Below are 14,141 nucleotides of genomic sequence, written 5' to 3' on the forward strand. Positions count from 1 at the left end.
GTCCTTTATTTGTTTTGCTCTCCTCTGTGGTGCTGGTTGAGACCCCAAAGCAAAGCTGAAAGGAATTTGTAAAGGGACATCCCTGCTTTGTCCTTGACGTCAGAAGTCAGGTGTTAATTTGTCACCACAGAGGACGAGGCTGGCTCTCAGCACTCAGACGCGGCCTACACCAAACTCACAGACACCGTGGATGGAGTCCAGGAAACAAGTCTGTCGGCTTTCAGTGCGCTCAAAGTTATCATGTGTTGATTTCGAATTTCTGGGCGCATTTCCTTAAACTCAGCTCTTTCTGAATTCAGTCCTTGGGGTCTACGTTTAGAGAATCCAGCTTCAGACACCCCCATTTGTGTTTTTTGACGGCTTTTCCATTTCCTTTTAAGAGCATTCGCTACCAGGTCGGGCAAGCGTGGGCTTGCGTGGGCCTCCACAGCGCTGCTCACTCGCTGCCCACCCCCTCGGGGCCTTGGTCCCCTCGGTTACAAAGCGAATCAGAAATACGCCTCGCGCAGCTGCTGGGAAGACGAAGTGAAAGACTGCGAAGCCCACACTTGCCGGACAGGTGGGAGAGCAGTGGACACTCCACGTGGCTCTGTAAGTGAGGCCTGGCTAAGCTGTGCCCAGCTCGGACCGTCTTGGACCGGACAGGTGGGAGAGCAGTGGACACTCCACGTGGCTCTGTAAGTGAGGCCTGGCTAAGCTGTGCCCAGCTCGGACCGTCTTGGACCGGACAGGTGGGAGAGCAGTGGACACTCCACGTGGCTCTGTAAGTGAGGCCTGGCTAAGCTGTGCCCAGCTCGGACCATCTGCTATAGCCCTTCCAGAAAACAGTGCATGGTGTCCCTCCCCGGCGTCTGGCTGGGGACGGCGGTGGGAAGAGAATGAGGTGTTCTGGAACCTGAGAGGGACTTTGCACTCCGTCCTGACCTGCACCTGGGAGGACAGAAGGTTCTGTTACAACTGCTAGAGATAGGAACCTAATACACAAAGAGTCGAGCCGTCTGCTGGCTGTGTAGACTGAAACCACGGAGTTCCCGGGCAGGTGTGTCTGGCAGAGCCCAGCCAGGGCAGCCACGCCCTTTGAGGATGGGGCCTGCCACTTTGTTTTTAAGATTTATTTATTCATTCGAAATGCAGAGTGGCAGAGAGGAGAGAGGGAAAGACAGAGAGAGAGAGAGAGAGAGAGAGAGAGATCTTCCAACTGCTGGTTCACTCTCCAAACGCCTGCAACAGCTGGATCTGGGCCAGGCCAAAGCCAGGGGCTCCCCCGTAGGTGGTGGGGGCCCAAGCACCTGGGATGTCCGAGGTGCATTAGCGGGGAGCTGGGTGGGAAGAGGAGCAGCAAGGACCCCGCTATGCGGTGCAGGCATTGCAAGTGGTGGCTTCGCCCCGGGCTCCAACACCTGTGCCCCTAAGCACCTGCTCCACACTACTATTCGGGGAATGTCCAGTCCCAGCCCAAACGACAGCTCCGGAGCCCATCTACAGTCACCAGCACTGGAGCTGTGCTGGGGCTCGGTGGACAGCAGCCCTGAGCTCTGTCCCCAGGGACGCAGCTCTTCTAAGCTCTGTGGATTTCAGTCTAAGCCTGCTAGCACTACAGCTGCAGGCAACTCCTACTGGGAGGGCACAGCCTGCTCAGTCTGGCGTGAAATCCCAGGTGCGGATTACAGAGAATGAAGGGAAGGGGAGTGGCTGAAAGTCCCTGCCGACCCTTCTGGGCAGAGAGCTCGGGGCTGGCAGAATGCCCCCGGGGACTAGGAGTGCTGGGCGGGCTGGGCGCTCTGCACACAGGCTTGCCTCCGCAGCGGGAGGAACCACGTTCCCCCAACAGGCCCCCCAGAAGCAGGGGCACCCTGCAGCAGGCTCGGAGGCTGCAGGCCCAGGGACAATGCACTCCTACTTTCTTACTGCTCCCTTGCCCCCAAGGACAGGGGAAGGCCCGGGGGAACCCCGGCGCGGTGCGGCTCCGCGGGGGAGCCCCGGACTGGCTCGGGCCAGCGCTCGGCGGCCCGGGCCCTCGGGAGGACCCCTGCAGCCCCGGCCCCGGCCGAGTGCGTCGGGCTGCTGCAGGGTGCCGCAGGGTGCTGCAGGGTGCTGGCCCCCGGGGCGGAATCCTCGCCAGCGCCGCGGTTGGATGCGGGCTGCAGCCTTGCGGCCGGTGCGCGCTCAGGCCCTGGGGGTTGGGTGCAGGTCCGGGCTGGGAGCCGAGCACTGGGTGGGGGCTGGGGGGCGGGTCCGTTCCGGGCTCTGGGGATCCCGCCAGGGTGGGGGGCGTGGGCGCTCCCTCCTGCCCGCTCCCCGGCAGCCCCCGCACCCGGGCTGAGACCGCGCGCGGGTGTCCAGGCGGCTTTCCTGGGCGCCAGAGTTTGGTCCAGGCGCCTCGGGGCGGCGCCGTGTTGGAATTTCGCCCCGGGCTGCGGGCTGCAGGGTCGGAGGGCGCCCTCCCCGGGGACAGGGACCCGCGGCTGCACCCAGCTCAGACGCGCGGCAGCAGGAGACGGGAACGGGGCGCGAAAGTCGGCGGGGGCGGGGGTCACTCGCTCCCCGGCGCGGGGAAAGGCGACTCCGCAGCCCCTCTGGCCCGGGCCACGGGCCCCCCGCGCGGCGCCCACCCCCCGCCCCCACCCCCGAGGGCCCCGGGAGCAGGTGCGCTCCTCCGGGCCCACGGCGGCGGCTCCGCCCTGGGCTGCCCTCGGTCTCGAGAAAAATGCGAAGCTTTTGTCTAAACAAAATATTTCCTTTGTAAGTGCTCTCCCCACACCCAGGCCCTCCAGCCGCGGGAGACTTTGGCCTCGCGACCCCAGCCCCGGCATTTGGCAGCCTGCTGCTGCTGTCGATGGAAAAGGCAGGAGAGCCGCAGGGCGCCGGGCTGCGGGGACCCTGTGCGTCCCAAGTGCAGCTCCGGGGTACGCGCCCCCTGCCCCGGCCCGCACGCAGCGCCGATAAGGATGTAGATCTCACTAAGGCTAATGCCAACAGCCGCAGACGGGCTCGCTCCCGCGCGGGGAGGGCGCTGTCGGGGCGCGCCCAGCGGCCCCCCGGGGCGTGTCTGGCACCGGGCAGGCTCCGGGGCATCGCCCTGCAGAGCTCTGGCCCTGACGTCCTTTACAAATGCAAGTGGCGGAATGACGCGGACGCTGGCGGCTGCGTGTTCCACTCTGGGGTGCAGGGTGCGGCGCCCCGGCCTCCGCTTTGGAGGCATTGGAGCAAAACCCGGCTAGTCCCTCGGCAGAGAGGTTCAGAAGTTCTGAGCCAACGCCATCTCGGGCGGCCAGGGGACTCCCGCGGTGCTAATGGGATTGCTAAAGATACACCTGAGGCCAGATCAATGGCTGATGGTTTTGCAAAGCACCAGGGTTTCTTTGCAGTATTTTTTTTTTCTGCCATCTTTCCCACCCCCTGGGGTCTGGACCTTGTGGCTTCATTAGGCTTTGCAAATGAGGGGAGGCCGGGGTTTCCCGAGAGCTGGCTGGTTCAGGAAACAGCAGGCTGGGGGAGGCTCACGGGAGAGGGAAGGGGTGTGGAGGGGAGAGAGCGAGCGAGCGAGCGCCCTAGACCAGAGTTAGCAAGCTGCCACCTAGAGGCGCCCTTCCGCAGTGTATAAAACGCGAGTCTGCTGCAGAGAGCTCCCAGTTGCAGGAAACCGCTCGGCGCAGAGGGAGCGAGCACACAGCGGAGCCCAGCCAGCCCGGAGGTGAGGAGGCCAGGCTCCCCGGGGCAGGAGGGGAGGCGGGCAGGGCTCCCGGCTGCTGGGCCCGCCCAGAGGATTTCTCTGGCCCGGGTGGGCCGAGTACCTGAGGGTCCGCACGGCTGGCGCCTGGAAGCCCAGGCTGGCTGCCCATCGCGTGCTTGCATGGCAAACTCTGCCGATGCGGGGTGGGGGTGCGCCCTGCAGCGCAGGAGCCAAGGGCTGTTCGTTCGGTCACTTGGGGAAGGAAATTTGCCTGTGTGCGTGCGTGTTGGATCAGGGAGCGCGGCGTTTATGTGTGGCTGTGATAGTCACTCACCAGGGAGCACGGGAGCTTTGCAAAAATGCCCACCGTCCCCTCTGCCTGCCCAGAGCTGGCATGGGGTTAGCTTGGCAACGCTGCTTCCCGGCTTCCTTCCTTGCGGGCGGGTCAGCTGGGAAGCAGACAGAACCGGGGGTAAATGCCCGGCTTCTGAAAGGGCAGTGTGTTTTATCAGGAGCCACCCTGCCTTGCCGGGGAGGGTGCCGAGGGTCCCCCTGGAGATTACCAGCTCTGGTAAGCCCGGAAGCTGTAAATGTGAAGTTAAATACAGCCCCGTCTTCTTGCCTCTTGATTGCATCCTTGCTAATCTAATTTGAGTATTTATTGTTGTCTCAGAAAGTGTTAACCCAAGCCAGCTTCAGCTGGAAGAATGGGGGGGGGGCACACAGCAAAGTCGGGTATTTTATAATTCAAATATGCTCCCCAGGTGGAGCACGTGTTTCCGTGGGTTTGAGGGGCGACTGCGAGTGAGGACTTTGGAGTGAGATCAGGGATGGGTTGTTAGCCAAGGCTTGTAACTTCCAGGACAATGAGACGTTGTAAAAGTCAGACTGGCTGTCTCTCTCGCTCTCTCTCCCTAGCTCTCCTCTCCTCTCTTTCTTTCTCTCTCCTTTTTCTTCTTTCCTTTCTATTCATTTGCGTACAACAGGATGGATTCATTTCTCAGAGAGGGCGCGAGCCCCCTTGAATGGCTCAGGGTCCTTTGAACGTATTTGGGGCAGTGAGGTCCCCTGAAACTTCAGCCTGCAGAGTCTCCGTGTGACAACTTTTTTCTTTTCTTTCAAAACACAGATGCTGCCTTTGTGTCCCTGTATTTATTCCAGGGAATGTGGAGATCAAATGGGCGTGCTGGAAAGGAGAGTGGGGGCTGCGAGGGCTCTGCAGATTTTAAATGGATAAACTGCTTGTCTTTTCTTTCATCAGAATATGAGCTCTCTGCAGATGCACAGCCTCGCTCCCGAGCAGAGCTGCACATGGGGCTCGCGCTTGGAAACGATTTGCGCTGTTTTCCCCGGTCTGTGCCGTAAACACTTGAATGTGCACACAGCAGCTGAGTGCAATGCCACGGCCTCCTCCGGCCTCGGGGAGGCTGGGCCGAGCTGCACAGGACGGGGTGGAAACGCAAAGGAAAAGTGGAGCAATGGCTGCCCTTGGCTGTCCATCAGTTTTTTTTTTTTTTTTGAGGGCATGCGTTGCAGTCATAACTTTAAAAAGTTCCAAGGCTTGTGCTGAACAGGGGAGGTGCGTGAGTCGCCCTTGGAGAGGCCAAGGGCAGGCTTTCTGGGCAGAAAAAGAAATAAAATAACAAAAGCCCTTGCTTAATCGGGAACAGTGGCTTTTTGTGCGGTGGGTTCGCGGAGGGCCGCTGTTTTCCAGTGGGCGTGGGGGAGGTCGGTTGCACTTACTTCAACGTGAGGCTGCGGGGCGGCCACTTTGTAAACCGCCAGAGTAACCAGGAGCAAGAAACAGACCCCAGAGATTTCCCAACCTGAGCTCGCTCTCCGCGATGCTGCAGGACGGGAATGGAATTGGGGGCCGGAGGCGTGTGTGCTTTTAACTAGACGAGCTGGAAGGTGCATTTCGCCACTGGGACCAGGAAACGTGTACAAATGCCTTCTAATTGGGTTGCGTGCGTTCAGCCGTAATTTAGAAAGAATTCAGTCTGTGTGTGTCAGCTACTTTTAAGTCCAGAAAAGCCAAGGAACAGACAGCTCCAGGAGACATATTTTCTGTTACAATGAAAACCAGCAGGGTGCAACAAGACAGGTCAGAAGGAGGTGGGGTCCCGCCCCTGATTTTGAATTCTTGGTGCTTTTTTGCCAGGAGACTTTGGTCTCCAAGCAGCTACTCACTTAGAATAGGAGAAGAAAATCTCTGGCTGCGTTGTGGCTGCCTTGGCCATGGACTTGCCTCTGTCTATAGGGACTGCTTTCCGGAGCCACAAGTGGGTCTGCACACAGTCAGTGCTGGGTTCCAGGCGGACAAGGGGCTAAGGAGTGGCCTTGAGCTGCTGCCGGCCCAGGGACGGACACAGGGGCCCCCGGTGGGCAGTGCGGAGGCTCTGCGTGTTGAGGGCTGTGCTGGCCGCACTGTCAGCATCTTCTGCTGTTCCCGTGGTGACCGACAGCTCTGCAGGTGTCCTGCCTGGGTGTGCAGTGTCCTGGGCATCCCCCTGCGCCAAGCTGGGAGCCCTGGGTGCAGAGATTCTCCCAGCCTGCTGCCTGTCGGGGTCCTAGGCTGCGTGGGAGTCGGGTCTGAGTGCACCAGGCCAGCCCTGACACCACCCTGGCCAGGTGGGGCCCCTGGATCTGCTCCTGCCGCCACAGCCTTGCTCTTCCCGGCTCAGCAGCTCCAGTGGGGTTTCTGGGTGTGGGACTTGTTTTTCTTCCCCACACACTTGCCAGTGCATAAGGCTGCCGCCCGCAAGTGTCAGCCCGAAGCGTCCCTAGGGCTTCTGGGACTGGGTGGTCCCCGCCTGCAGCAGAACATGACCTCCCCACCCCCCATGATTTTTTGAGTTCTCAAATAACTCAGAGAAGTTCCTTCCTTAGGGAAAGCAAGACCGCTTAGGCCACTGGAGAATGTGTCACCCATGAGGCCTGGTTCTTGCTTGGGGGCACGGGGGGGACAGAGCTGCCATTCTGCTCCCATCCCAGCGAGGGCCAGAGAGCCACCTGGGCCGGAGCCTCCCTTGGCTTCTCCGCTGCTGGGTTGGTTGATTTCCGCATGGATTTAATTCAGGCTGGATTCAAAACAAAAATAAAAACAAGCCTGATGGTGCTTCTGAGGTCGCGCGGATCTGCTGACTCTGATGGCACGCTCTCGGAGACCTGACGCCAGCCAAGGGGAAGGGCCCAGGGCTGGAGCTTTTGTACGGTGACTCACAGGGGAGGACGCCCCGGAGAAGTCCGAAGGGGGCCCAGGACTCTGTTCCCAGCCACAGGCAGCCAGTAACTCCCCGCCTTCTCCTGTGCTGGCCTCCTTCTGCAGGTGCGCAGATGGCGAGCGTTGGAAGGAGGGGCTGCCTAGGGCTGACCCTGAACTTGCCCTCCGTCTGCCATGGTGGGGTGCAGGCCTCAGACTACCAGGAAGGAGGTGGCCGGGAGACAGAGGTCCTAGAGGGCCCCTCACCGGGGGCCTGGTGTCTTATCTTATCTGCACTGCTGTTGGGGGGAGCCTGCCTGCCCCACACCCAGCCACCAGAGCCCAAGTGCCTTCTGTATCACTGTCCATCATTTAAGGCCTGTTCTGCCCCAAAGCCATGGCTCCTGCGTGGACGCACCTAGGCCTGACCTCCCGCCCGAGCTGCTGAGCTCAACCCTGCTTTTTTTTTTTTTTTTTTCCTCTCTCTCTTTTTTTTTTTTTTTGACAGGCAGAGTGGATAGTGAGAGAGAGAGACAGAGAGAAAGGTCTTCCTTTTGCCGTTGGTTCATCCTCCAATGGCCGCTGCGGCCGGCGCATCGCGCTGATCTGAAGCCAGGAGCCAGGTGCTTCTCTTGGTCTCCCATGCGGGTACAGGGCCCAAGCACTTGGGCCATCCTCCACTGCACTCCCAGGCCACAGTAGAGAGCTGTGGAAGAGGGGCAACCAGGACAGAATCCGGTGCCCCGACCAGGACTAGAACCTGGTATGCCGGCGCCGCAAGGCGGAGGATTAGCCTGTTAAGCCACGGCGCCGGCCTCATCGCTGCTTTTCATCTCCCCTTTGCCTGGGCCAGCTGGGGGCTCTGTTTTCAGAGCAGTCCCGTCCTGCACCCGCCCTTGGTCACCTCCTTCTCCTTGAAGACCCAATGGACACCCCCGCCCCTGCCGCGGGGTAGCCCCAGTGCCCTTGCACCTCCCTAGCCTCTGCAGTTGGGTGGCAAGTTCTTGGGGGGAACGAGTGGTGCGAGGAGTCAGGCCTGCCACCCTCAGTGCGGCCTCAGTGGAGCCTGACTGATGGCTGTGGGTCACCAGACACCTGCTCTGTGCCAGGTGCCTGCACTGTCGGTGGCTGTGCAAGGATGGCGGAGGGTGGGTGCAGGCCATGAGCAGGAGGGAGGTGGAGGTGGGGTAGGGTGCACAGCAGGATTCAGGGCCGCGGGCTGGGGAGGAGGCAGGAGAGGCAGGCAGAGGGGCCCAGGGCACGGCTGGGAGGAGCGCCCCGGGTCGGGGAGACAGGTTGCACATGTGTTGAAGGCGGTTTTGGAGGACATCAGCCTGGACGCAGGGCAGTGTCTGGGAGGGAGCCAGCAGGGGGAGGACACATCACTGCAGGCCTAGGCCCCCAGCCCCGAGTCTAAACCGGGAGTCGGCTCATCCTGGCCTCGCCCCAGCTTGCTGGGGGACTGTGGGGGGGCTCCGGCAACCGTTTGGATGCAGCTCGGCTGTCATCCAGGAACCTTGGCGAGAGGCACGGTCCTCCACCGGACGCAGCAGTGGCCTGCAGTGTTGGGGCTGCGAGGGGTGCACGGGTCCCCTGGGTGGCTGTGGGTGGGAGCTGCCTGTGTCGGTGCAGGTGTGCAGCCAGGTTGCTGAAAACGCGGTCGCCGTGGCCAGGGCTGAGCGAGACGAAGGGGCGTTGGGGAGTGGGGCTGGAAGCTGCCGTTACTGCTTTTGGCTCTCGGCTGGGCCTCTGGGGTCTAGAGAAAGAGAACTTGAACCCCGCCTGCGCCGTGGCTCATTCCTCTCGCTATTAACTTGCGCGTCGTTGTCCGGGTCCAGGTTCCAAGCGCACAGAAGTTCGCGGAGCAAAACCACAGCTCCCCCTCTGCGGCCCCCCGGGGCTCTGTGCTGCCTGCACAGCTCGCCCTTCGCCTCGCCGTCTGCACACCCACACACGGCAATGCACACAGTAGGAGCTTTTCATCCATGCGCATGCGTGTGTGTGTGTGTGTGCGCACCCGGGGCGGGCCCTGCCCTTCCCGGCGTGGCGTGTTCTGCGTGCCGGCCGCCCGCTCTCGCCCCAGCTGCATCCGATTTCACGCAGTGGCTGCTCACGTGTTTTTTGGAGCCGGGCCTCTCCTGACGCATGTTTGTGTTGTCTCGCTCGGGTTTTGCTCGGGAACATATCCTGCTTCAGTTGACATCTGTGTGCACACTGGGGGACGTGGCTATTTCCAGAAGAGAAACGCGTGAACTTGGGAAGTCGCAGCGCTGGGATGGGCTTTGATCCCGAGCCCCCTTTGCTGGAATCCTGACAACCCCGGGGTCTGAGTGGCCCCGCCCACAGAGGCAGGCAGCGGTGGGCAGGTGTGATTGACAGATTGTCGCTCAGAGGTAGCGCCTACGCTTTGGCCTCAGGCCTATGGGGGCGGGACTGCTGGTTGATTCCAGCCCAGCGGGACTGGGGCAAGGGGGACAGGGGAGACGCCCTCGGGACCCCAGGTTGTATGGTGCCCCTTGTGCAGCGGCTGTGTGGTGTTGTCTGTACGCAGAGCGTGGGGGCGGCTGTGCGGGGTGCCGCCAGCTCCTGTCTCTACGTTTCTCTTCCTTCCTTCGGCCACTGGAGCCTGCTACAGTGCAAGTGACAGCCCCCATCAGGCCCTGGGAGAAGGGGGCTGGTCACCGAGTGGGATTCTAGCTTCTTCTCCCGCCCACTCCAGGGGTCCATGGTGCTCAGTGATGGATGAATGGCGGCCATCAGTGCCTCCCCTCTCCCCTTCAGCCCCTGGGCAGCGACAGCCGTGGCCCTGCGGGCAGTGTCCCACTGGGCCACCCCCCGAGTGGGGAGGGGTATCCAGCTCAGGAGCACGGTTCTTCTGACGTCGGGTGTTCTTTGCCCAAAGGGCAGAGTGGAAGCTGTATGCTGGCTCCCCCACCCCACCCCATGCTGTCAGCTCGGAGAGCCCCCGGGGCTGGCTGCCCACGAGAGTGTCCGTGGGAGAAGTGGAAGGACACGTCCTTGCAGAAGACACGAGAAGCCAGTGTCTTCTCATTGTGGGGTCCTGCTTGGGGCCGTCCCTGCTGAGCCAGCCAGGGCCTGGCCAGGCCCAGAACATAGCTGAGCCCTGGAGGTCAAGGGAGGCCCAGGCCAGAGCAGAGCCGTGGAGGGCTCAGGATCCTGGCTCAGGCTGGCAGAACTGAGCGTTGGTCCTTCCGTTCTGGCCCCAGCATTCATGGCTGCCTCTGCTCAGGCCAGTGGGTCTGAGGGAGGAGGCCAAGCAGGTGTGCCAAGCTGCCCTCCCCCCAGGGCCAGTCCTGCCAGGCCAGGATGTGGGGCTATGGCCTGTCTCCGTCCGAGTTCCCCTCTTCCAGGGACTAGCACTGGAGCCTCCGTGCTGTCTCCCTGAGTCAGCAATGCAGAGCGAGGTCAGCACCAGGGCTCTCAGTAGCCAGGGCACAGTCTGGGGCTGGCCGCCGGCCCGAGGCTCCGCTGGCAGGTCAGGGGGGCCTCAGCACAGGACGAGTCCAGAGCTCCTCGTGTGAGTGAGCTCCCCAGCCTGGCTCTCGCTCATCTCCCCGGCCGCCCTCCTGTGCTCCTGTGTCATGTTGGGGGTCACAGGGCAGGGCGTCCTCCTGGTGGGGTGCCCCGTGTGGCCAGCAGCTCCCTCTGCAGAGAGCAGTCACCGTGGGGAGGGGAGGTGGCCATCATGGATGGCGGCAGTGGTCACCAAGGCCCAGGTGGGTCCCCAGGAGGGGAACCTGGGGCCACTTCTGAGCCAGAATCCTGAGCCCTCCACGGCTCTGCTCTGGCCTGGGCCTCCCTTGACCTCCAGGGCTCAGCTATGTTCTGGGCCTGGCCAGGCCCTGGCTGGCTCACATGTGCAGCCCACAGAGCATGCAGACGGTCTCTGCTCGCTGGGACTCCAGAGCGGATCCTCTGCTGGGGGTCGGAGCCTGTGGAGCCAACCTGGGAGGCAGCAAAACTGCTCACCGCTCAGGGATCTGTTCCTGTCATCCCGAGGGACAGACCCATCAGACTTCTGGCCTTGGGTGAGCTTGGGGGTCCCCTCCACGGGGGTGTTTCTTACTCACCAGTCTCCAACGTGGAAAAGAAGTAAAGGAAATCTGATTCTCCTGGGCTGGAGAAGCCCCAGGTTCGTTCTTCATGGAGCTGAGGTTTTATTGAGCACCTGCTGTGTGCAGGCTTCTGTGTCAGGCCTTTGTCCTAGGGATGCTCTGAGCTGGGTGTCGCTGTCCAGTGTCAGGCTGCAGGGGAGCCCTGGCCTGGGAATCAGGCTTCTTACACCTTCAGCGTAGCCATGGGGCACTGATCCCCTGGCCGTTGTCCTCAGCCCCCAGGGACCTCGGGTTCCCTCCCGGTGGGCTTGGCTGTGTTTTACCATCACGCGGTGGCAGCCTGGGGCCTGCGGGAACTGCAGGGAGGTCAGGTGACAAATGGGCAGGAGAAACGGCCCCTGGCAGCCGTCCGTCCTCGCTGGTGCCTCGGTGGGGAGGTCACTTCCAGACACAGCGGTGTCTCGTGCCCGCATCTCCCAGGGTGTGAAGTGGTGACAGCAGCAATGCAACAGGTGCAGCCCTGGTGCTCCGGGCCTTGGCCCCTGCTGCTTGAAGCAGTTGAACAAGTAAGGGACTCCCGGGAAGCCAGTCACATGTTAAGTGCAGACTCAGCAGAGGATGTGCAGTGCGTTCATGGAGACCCCAAAGGCAGAGCAGGGGCCGGAGGGAGTCAGGGCTGCCGTTCTTGGAGGACACAGATCAAAGCCCCCCGACCCCACTGGGGGCGCGCACGGACCCTGTGTCTGCGGTTTCTTCGGCCCCTGTACCTTGTGGATCCTGCACCCTGGGCACAGCCAGCCCCGTGCCTGCAGAACACAGCCGGGAGAAGATAAAGAGAATAAATTCTGTTTCTCTTGAGCCGCGGGGCTGCCGGTTGCAGGGTTCTGTTAGGGTTTTCTTTTCTGCGTTCTTTGCAAAGATGCCACAGGGCTAAGGCAAAGCAGCTGAGTGTAACAGGGCCCGGGAACGCACCTGGACTGGAAACTCCTCCTCCATCTCCTCTGTTTGCCCCGCAGGCCGTGGGACCACTCGCCTGGGAGCCATGGATCTGCATCTCTTCGACTACGCGGAACCCGGCAACTTCTCCGACGTCGTGTGGCCCTGCAACAGCAGCGGCGACTGCATCGCGGTGGACACGGTGCAGTGCCCTGGCCTGGCCAACAAGAGCATCCTGCTCTACACGCTCGCCTTGGTCTACATCTTCATCTTCGTCATTGGCATGATCGCCAACTCCGTGGTGGTCTGGGTGAACATCCAGGCCAAGACCACGGGCTACGACACGCACTGCTACATCCTGAACCTGGCCATCGCGGACCTGTGGGTGGTCATCACCATCCCCGTCTGGGTGGTCAGCCTGGTGCAGCACAACCAGTGGCCCATGGGCGAGCTCACCTGCAAGGTCACCCACCTCATCTTCTCCATCAACCTCTTCGGCAGCATCTTCTTCCTCACCTGCATGAGCGTGGACCGCTACCTGTCCGTCACCCGCTTCGCCGGCACCTCGAGCTGCCGGAAGCAGAGGGTGCGCCGTGGCGTCTGTGTCCTCGTGTGGCTGCTGGCCTTCTGCGTGTCCCTGCCCGACACCTACTACCTGAAGACCGTCACGTCCGCCTCCAACAACGAGACCTACTGCCGGTCCTTCTACCCCGAGCACAGCATCAAGGAGTGGCTCATAGGCATGGAGCTGGTGTCCGTCATCCTGGGCTTCGCCATCCCCTTCTCTGTCATCGCCATCTTCTACTTCCTGCTCGCCAGAGCCATCACGGCGTCGGGCGACCAGGAGAAGCAGAGCAGCCGCAAGATCATCTTCTCCTACGTGGTGGTGTTCCTGGTGTGCTGGCTGCCCTACCACGTGGTCGTGCTGCTGGACATGTTCTCCATCCTGCACTACCTGCCCTTCACGTGCCAGCTGGAGAACGCGCTCTTCACGGCGCTGCACGTGACACAGTGCCTGTCCCTGGTGCACTGTTGCGTGAACCCCGTGCTCTACAGCTTCATCAACCGCAACTACAGGTACGAGCTCATGAAGGCCTTCATCTTCAAGTACTCGGCCAAGACGGGGCTCACCAAGCTCATCGACGCCTCCAGGGTGTCCGAGACGGAGTATTCGGCGCTGGAGCAGAACGCCAAGTGACCGCCGGGCCCCCGCCCGGGGCTCAGGGACTCGGATGCTCGCGGCCCACGGGGTGGCGGCGGGCTGTTGTGGGTTTCTCGACGGAAGCGGAGCGGCTTTGCTCTCGATGCTTGGGTGACAGGAGGAGGGAACAGGTGTCCCCGGGCATCCATCCCCTCTTGCTCGGGCCCACGGGCTGTCGCCTGGCTGTGCCTTCGGACAGGGTCACAGCTGGTGCACCAGAGCCACGCTCAAGCCAGCGTCAGGACTGGCCGGCCCCGGCACCTGTACAGAGTGCTGTGTTCCTGGAATTTTTTTTTTTTTTTGGTATGGTGATTTGTATTTAAGTTTTAAGACTATTTTCTCACTATTGGTGTACCTTATAAATGTATTTGAAAGTTAAATATATTTTAAATATTGTATGGGAGATACAATGCTGACATATTCGGAGTGTGGTAGTTTAAGGACTGGTTTGACTTCAGTTTTGACTAAGGACGACATTAATTGTTAGCTGACCTGAAACTTTATATATATATATAAGTATATATATATAAATATATGCCAGTCCTGGCTGAAATGTTTTATTGACCATAGTTTTATATCCGTGTGTGTGTGTGTATGTGTGTGTGTGGTGTGTGTGTGTGCTGTATTGCACCGGCACAGGACTTGGAACAAAAGCTGCTCTGGAAGGTGGCAGTTTGTGACGTGAACAGTATTGTCAAGTTACATTTTCAACGAAACAGAACTGTTCCGGGCTGCAGGTCTGTGCACGGAGGAACGGAGAGTTCTCTCGATTTGTAAGTTATTTTTTTTTAAATAAAGATTTTTGTTTCCTAACGTGCCTGCCCGTGCTTCAGTCTGGCAAGCGTGTTTGGCACTCGGGTGGCTGTGGCCGGGAAGACGATGGCACAGCCACACCCAGGCGTGCATGCAGCACACACGGCGTGGCCGGGCACACCGGGGAACTACCCTGGAGCCAAACGCAAGGGGCCGGCTTGGGTGAAAGGTAGGAGGGGGCACTGGAGCTGTGGGGTGTTTTTATTTTAGGTTTTCCGACAAGGATGTGTTTAGGGCTGA

At 60.9% G+C, this 14,141-nt stretch overlaps 1 protein-coding gene across 1 annotated transcript; it reads left to right on the forward strand.

Annotated features, from left to right (window-relative positions):
* The first annotated feature begins 3,573 nt into the window (after positions 1-3,573).
* ACKR3 (atypical chemokine receptor 3) lies at positions 3,574-13,876 on the forward strand. Its single transcript, XM_062193819.1, has 2 exons — positions 3,574-3,694; positions 11,968-13,876. Exon 2 carries the CDS (start codon positions 11,994-11,996, stop codon positions 13,083-13,085), a length of 1,092 nt encoding a protein of 363 aa, XP_062049803.1. The 5' UTR covers positions 3,574-3,694; positions 11,968-11,993; the 3' UTR covers positions 13,086-13,876.
* Positions 13,877-14,141: the final 265 nt, after the last annotated feature.

Source organism: Lepus europaeus, chromosome 1 (assembly GCF_033115175.1).
Source record: "Lepus europaeus isolate LE1 chromosome 1, mLepTim1.pri, whole genome shotgun sequence".
In the NCBI taxonomy this organism is placed as follows: Eukaryota; Metazoa; Chordata; class Mammalia; order Lagomorpha; family Leporidae; genus Lepus; species Lepus europaeus.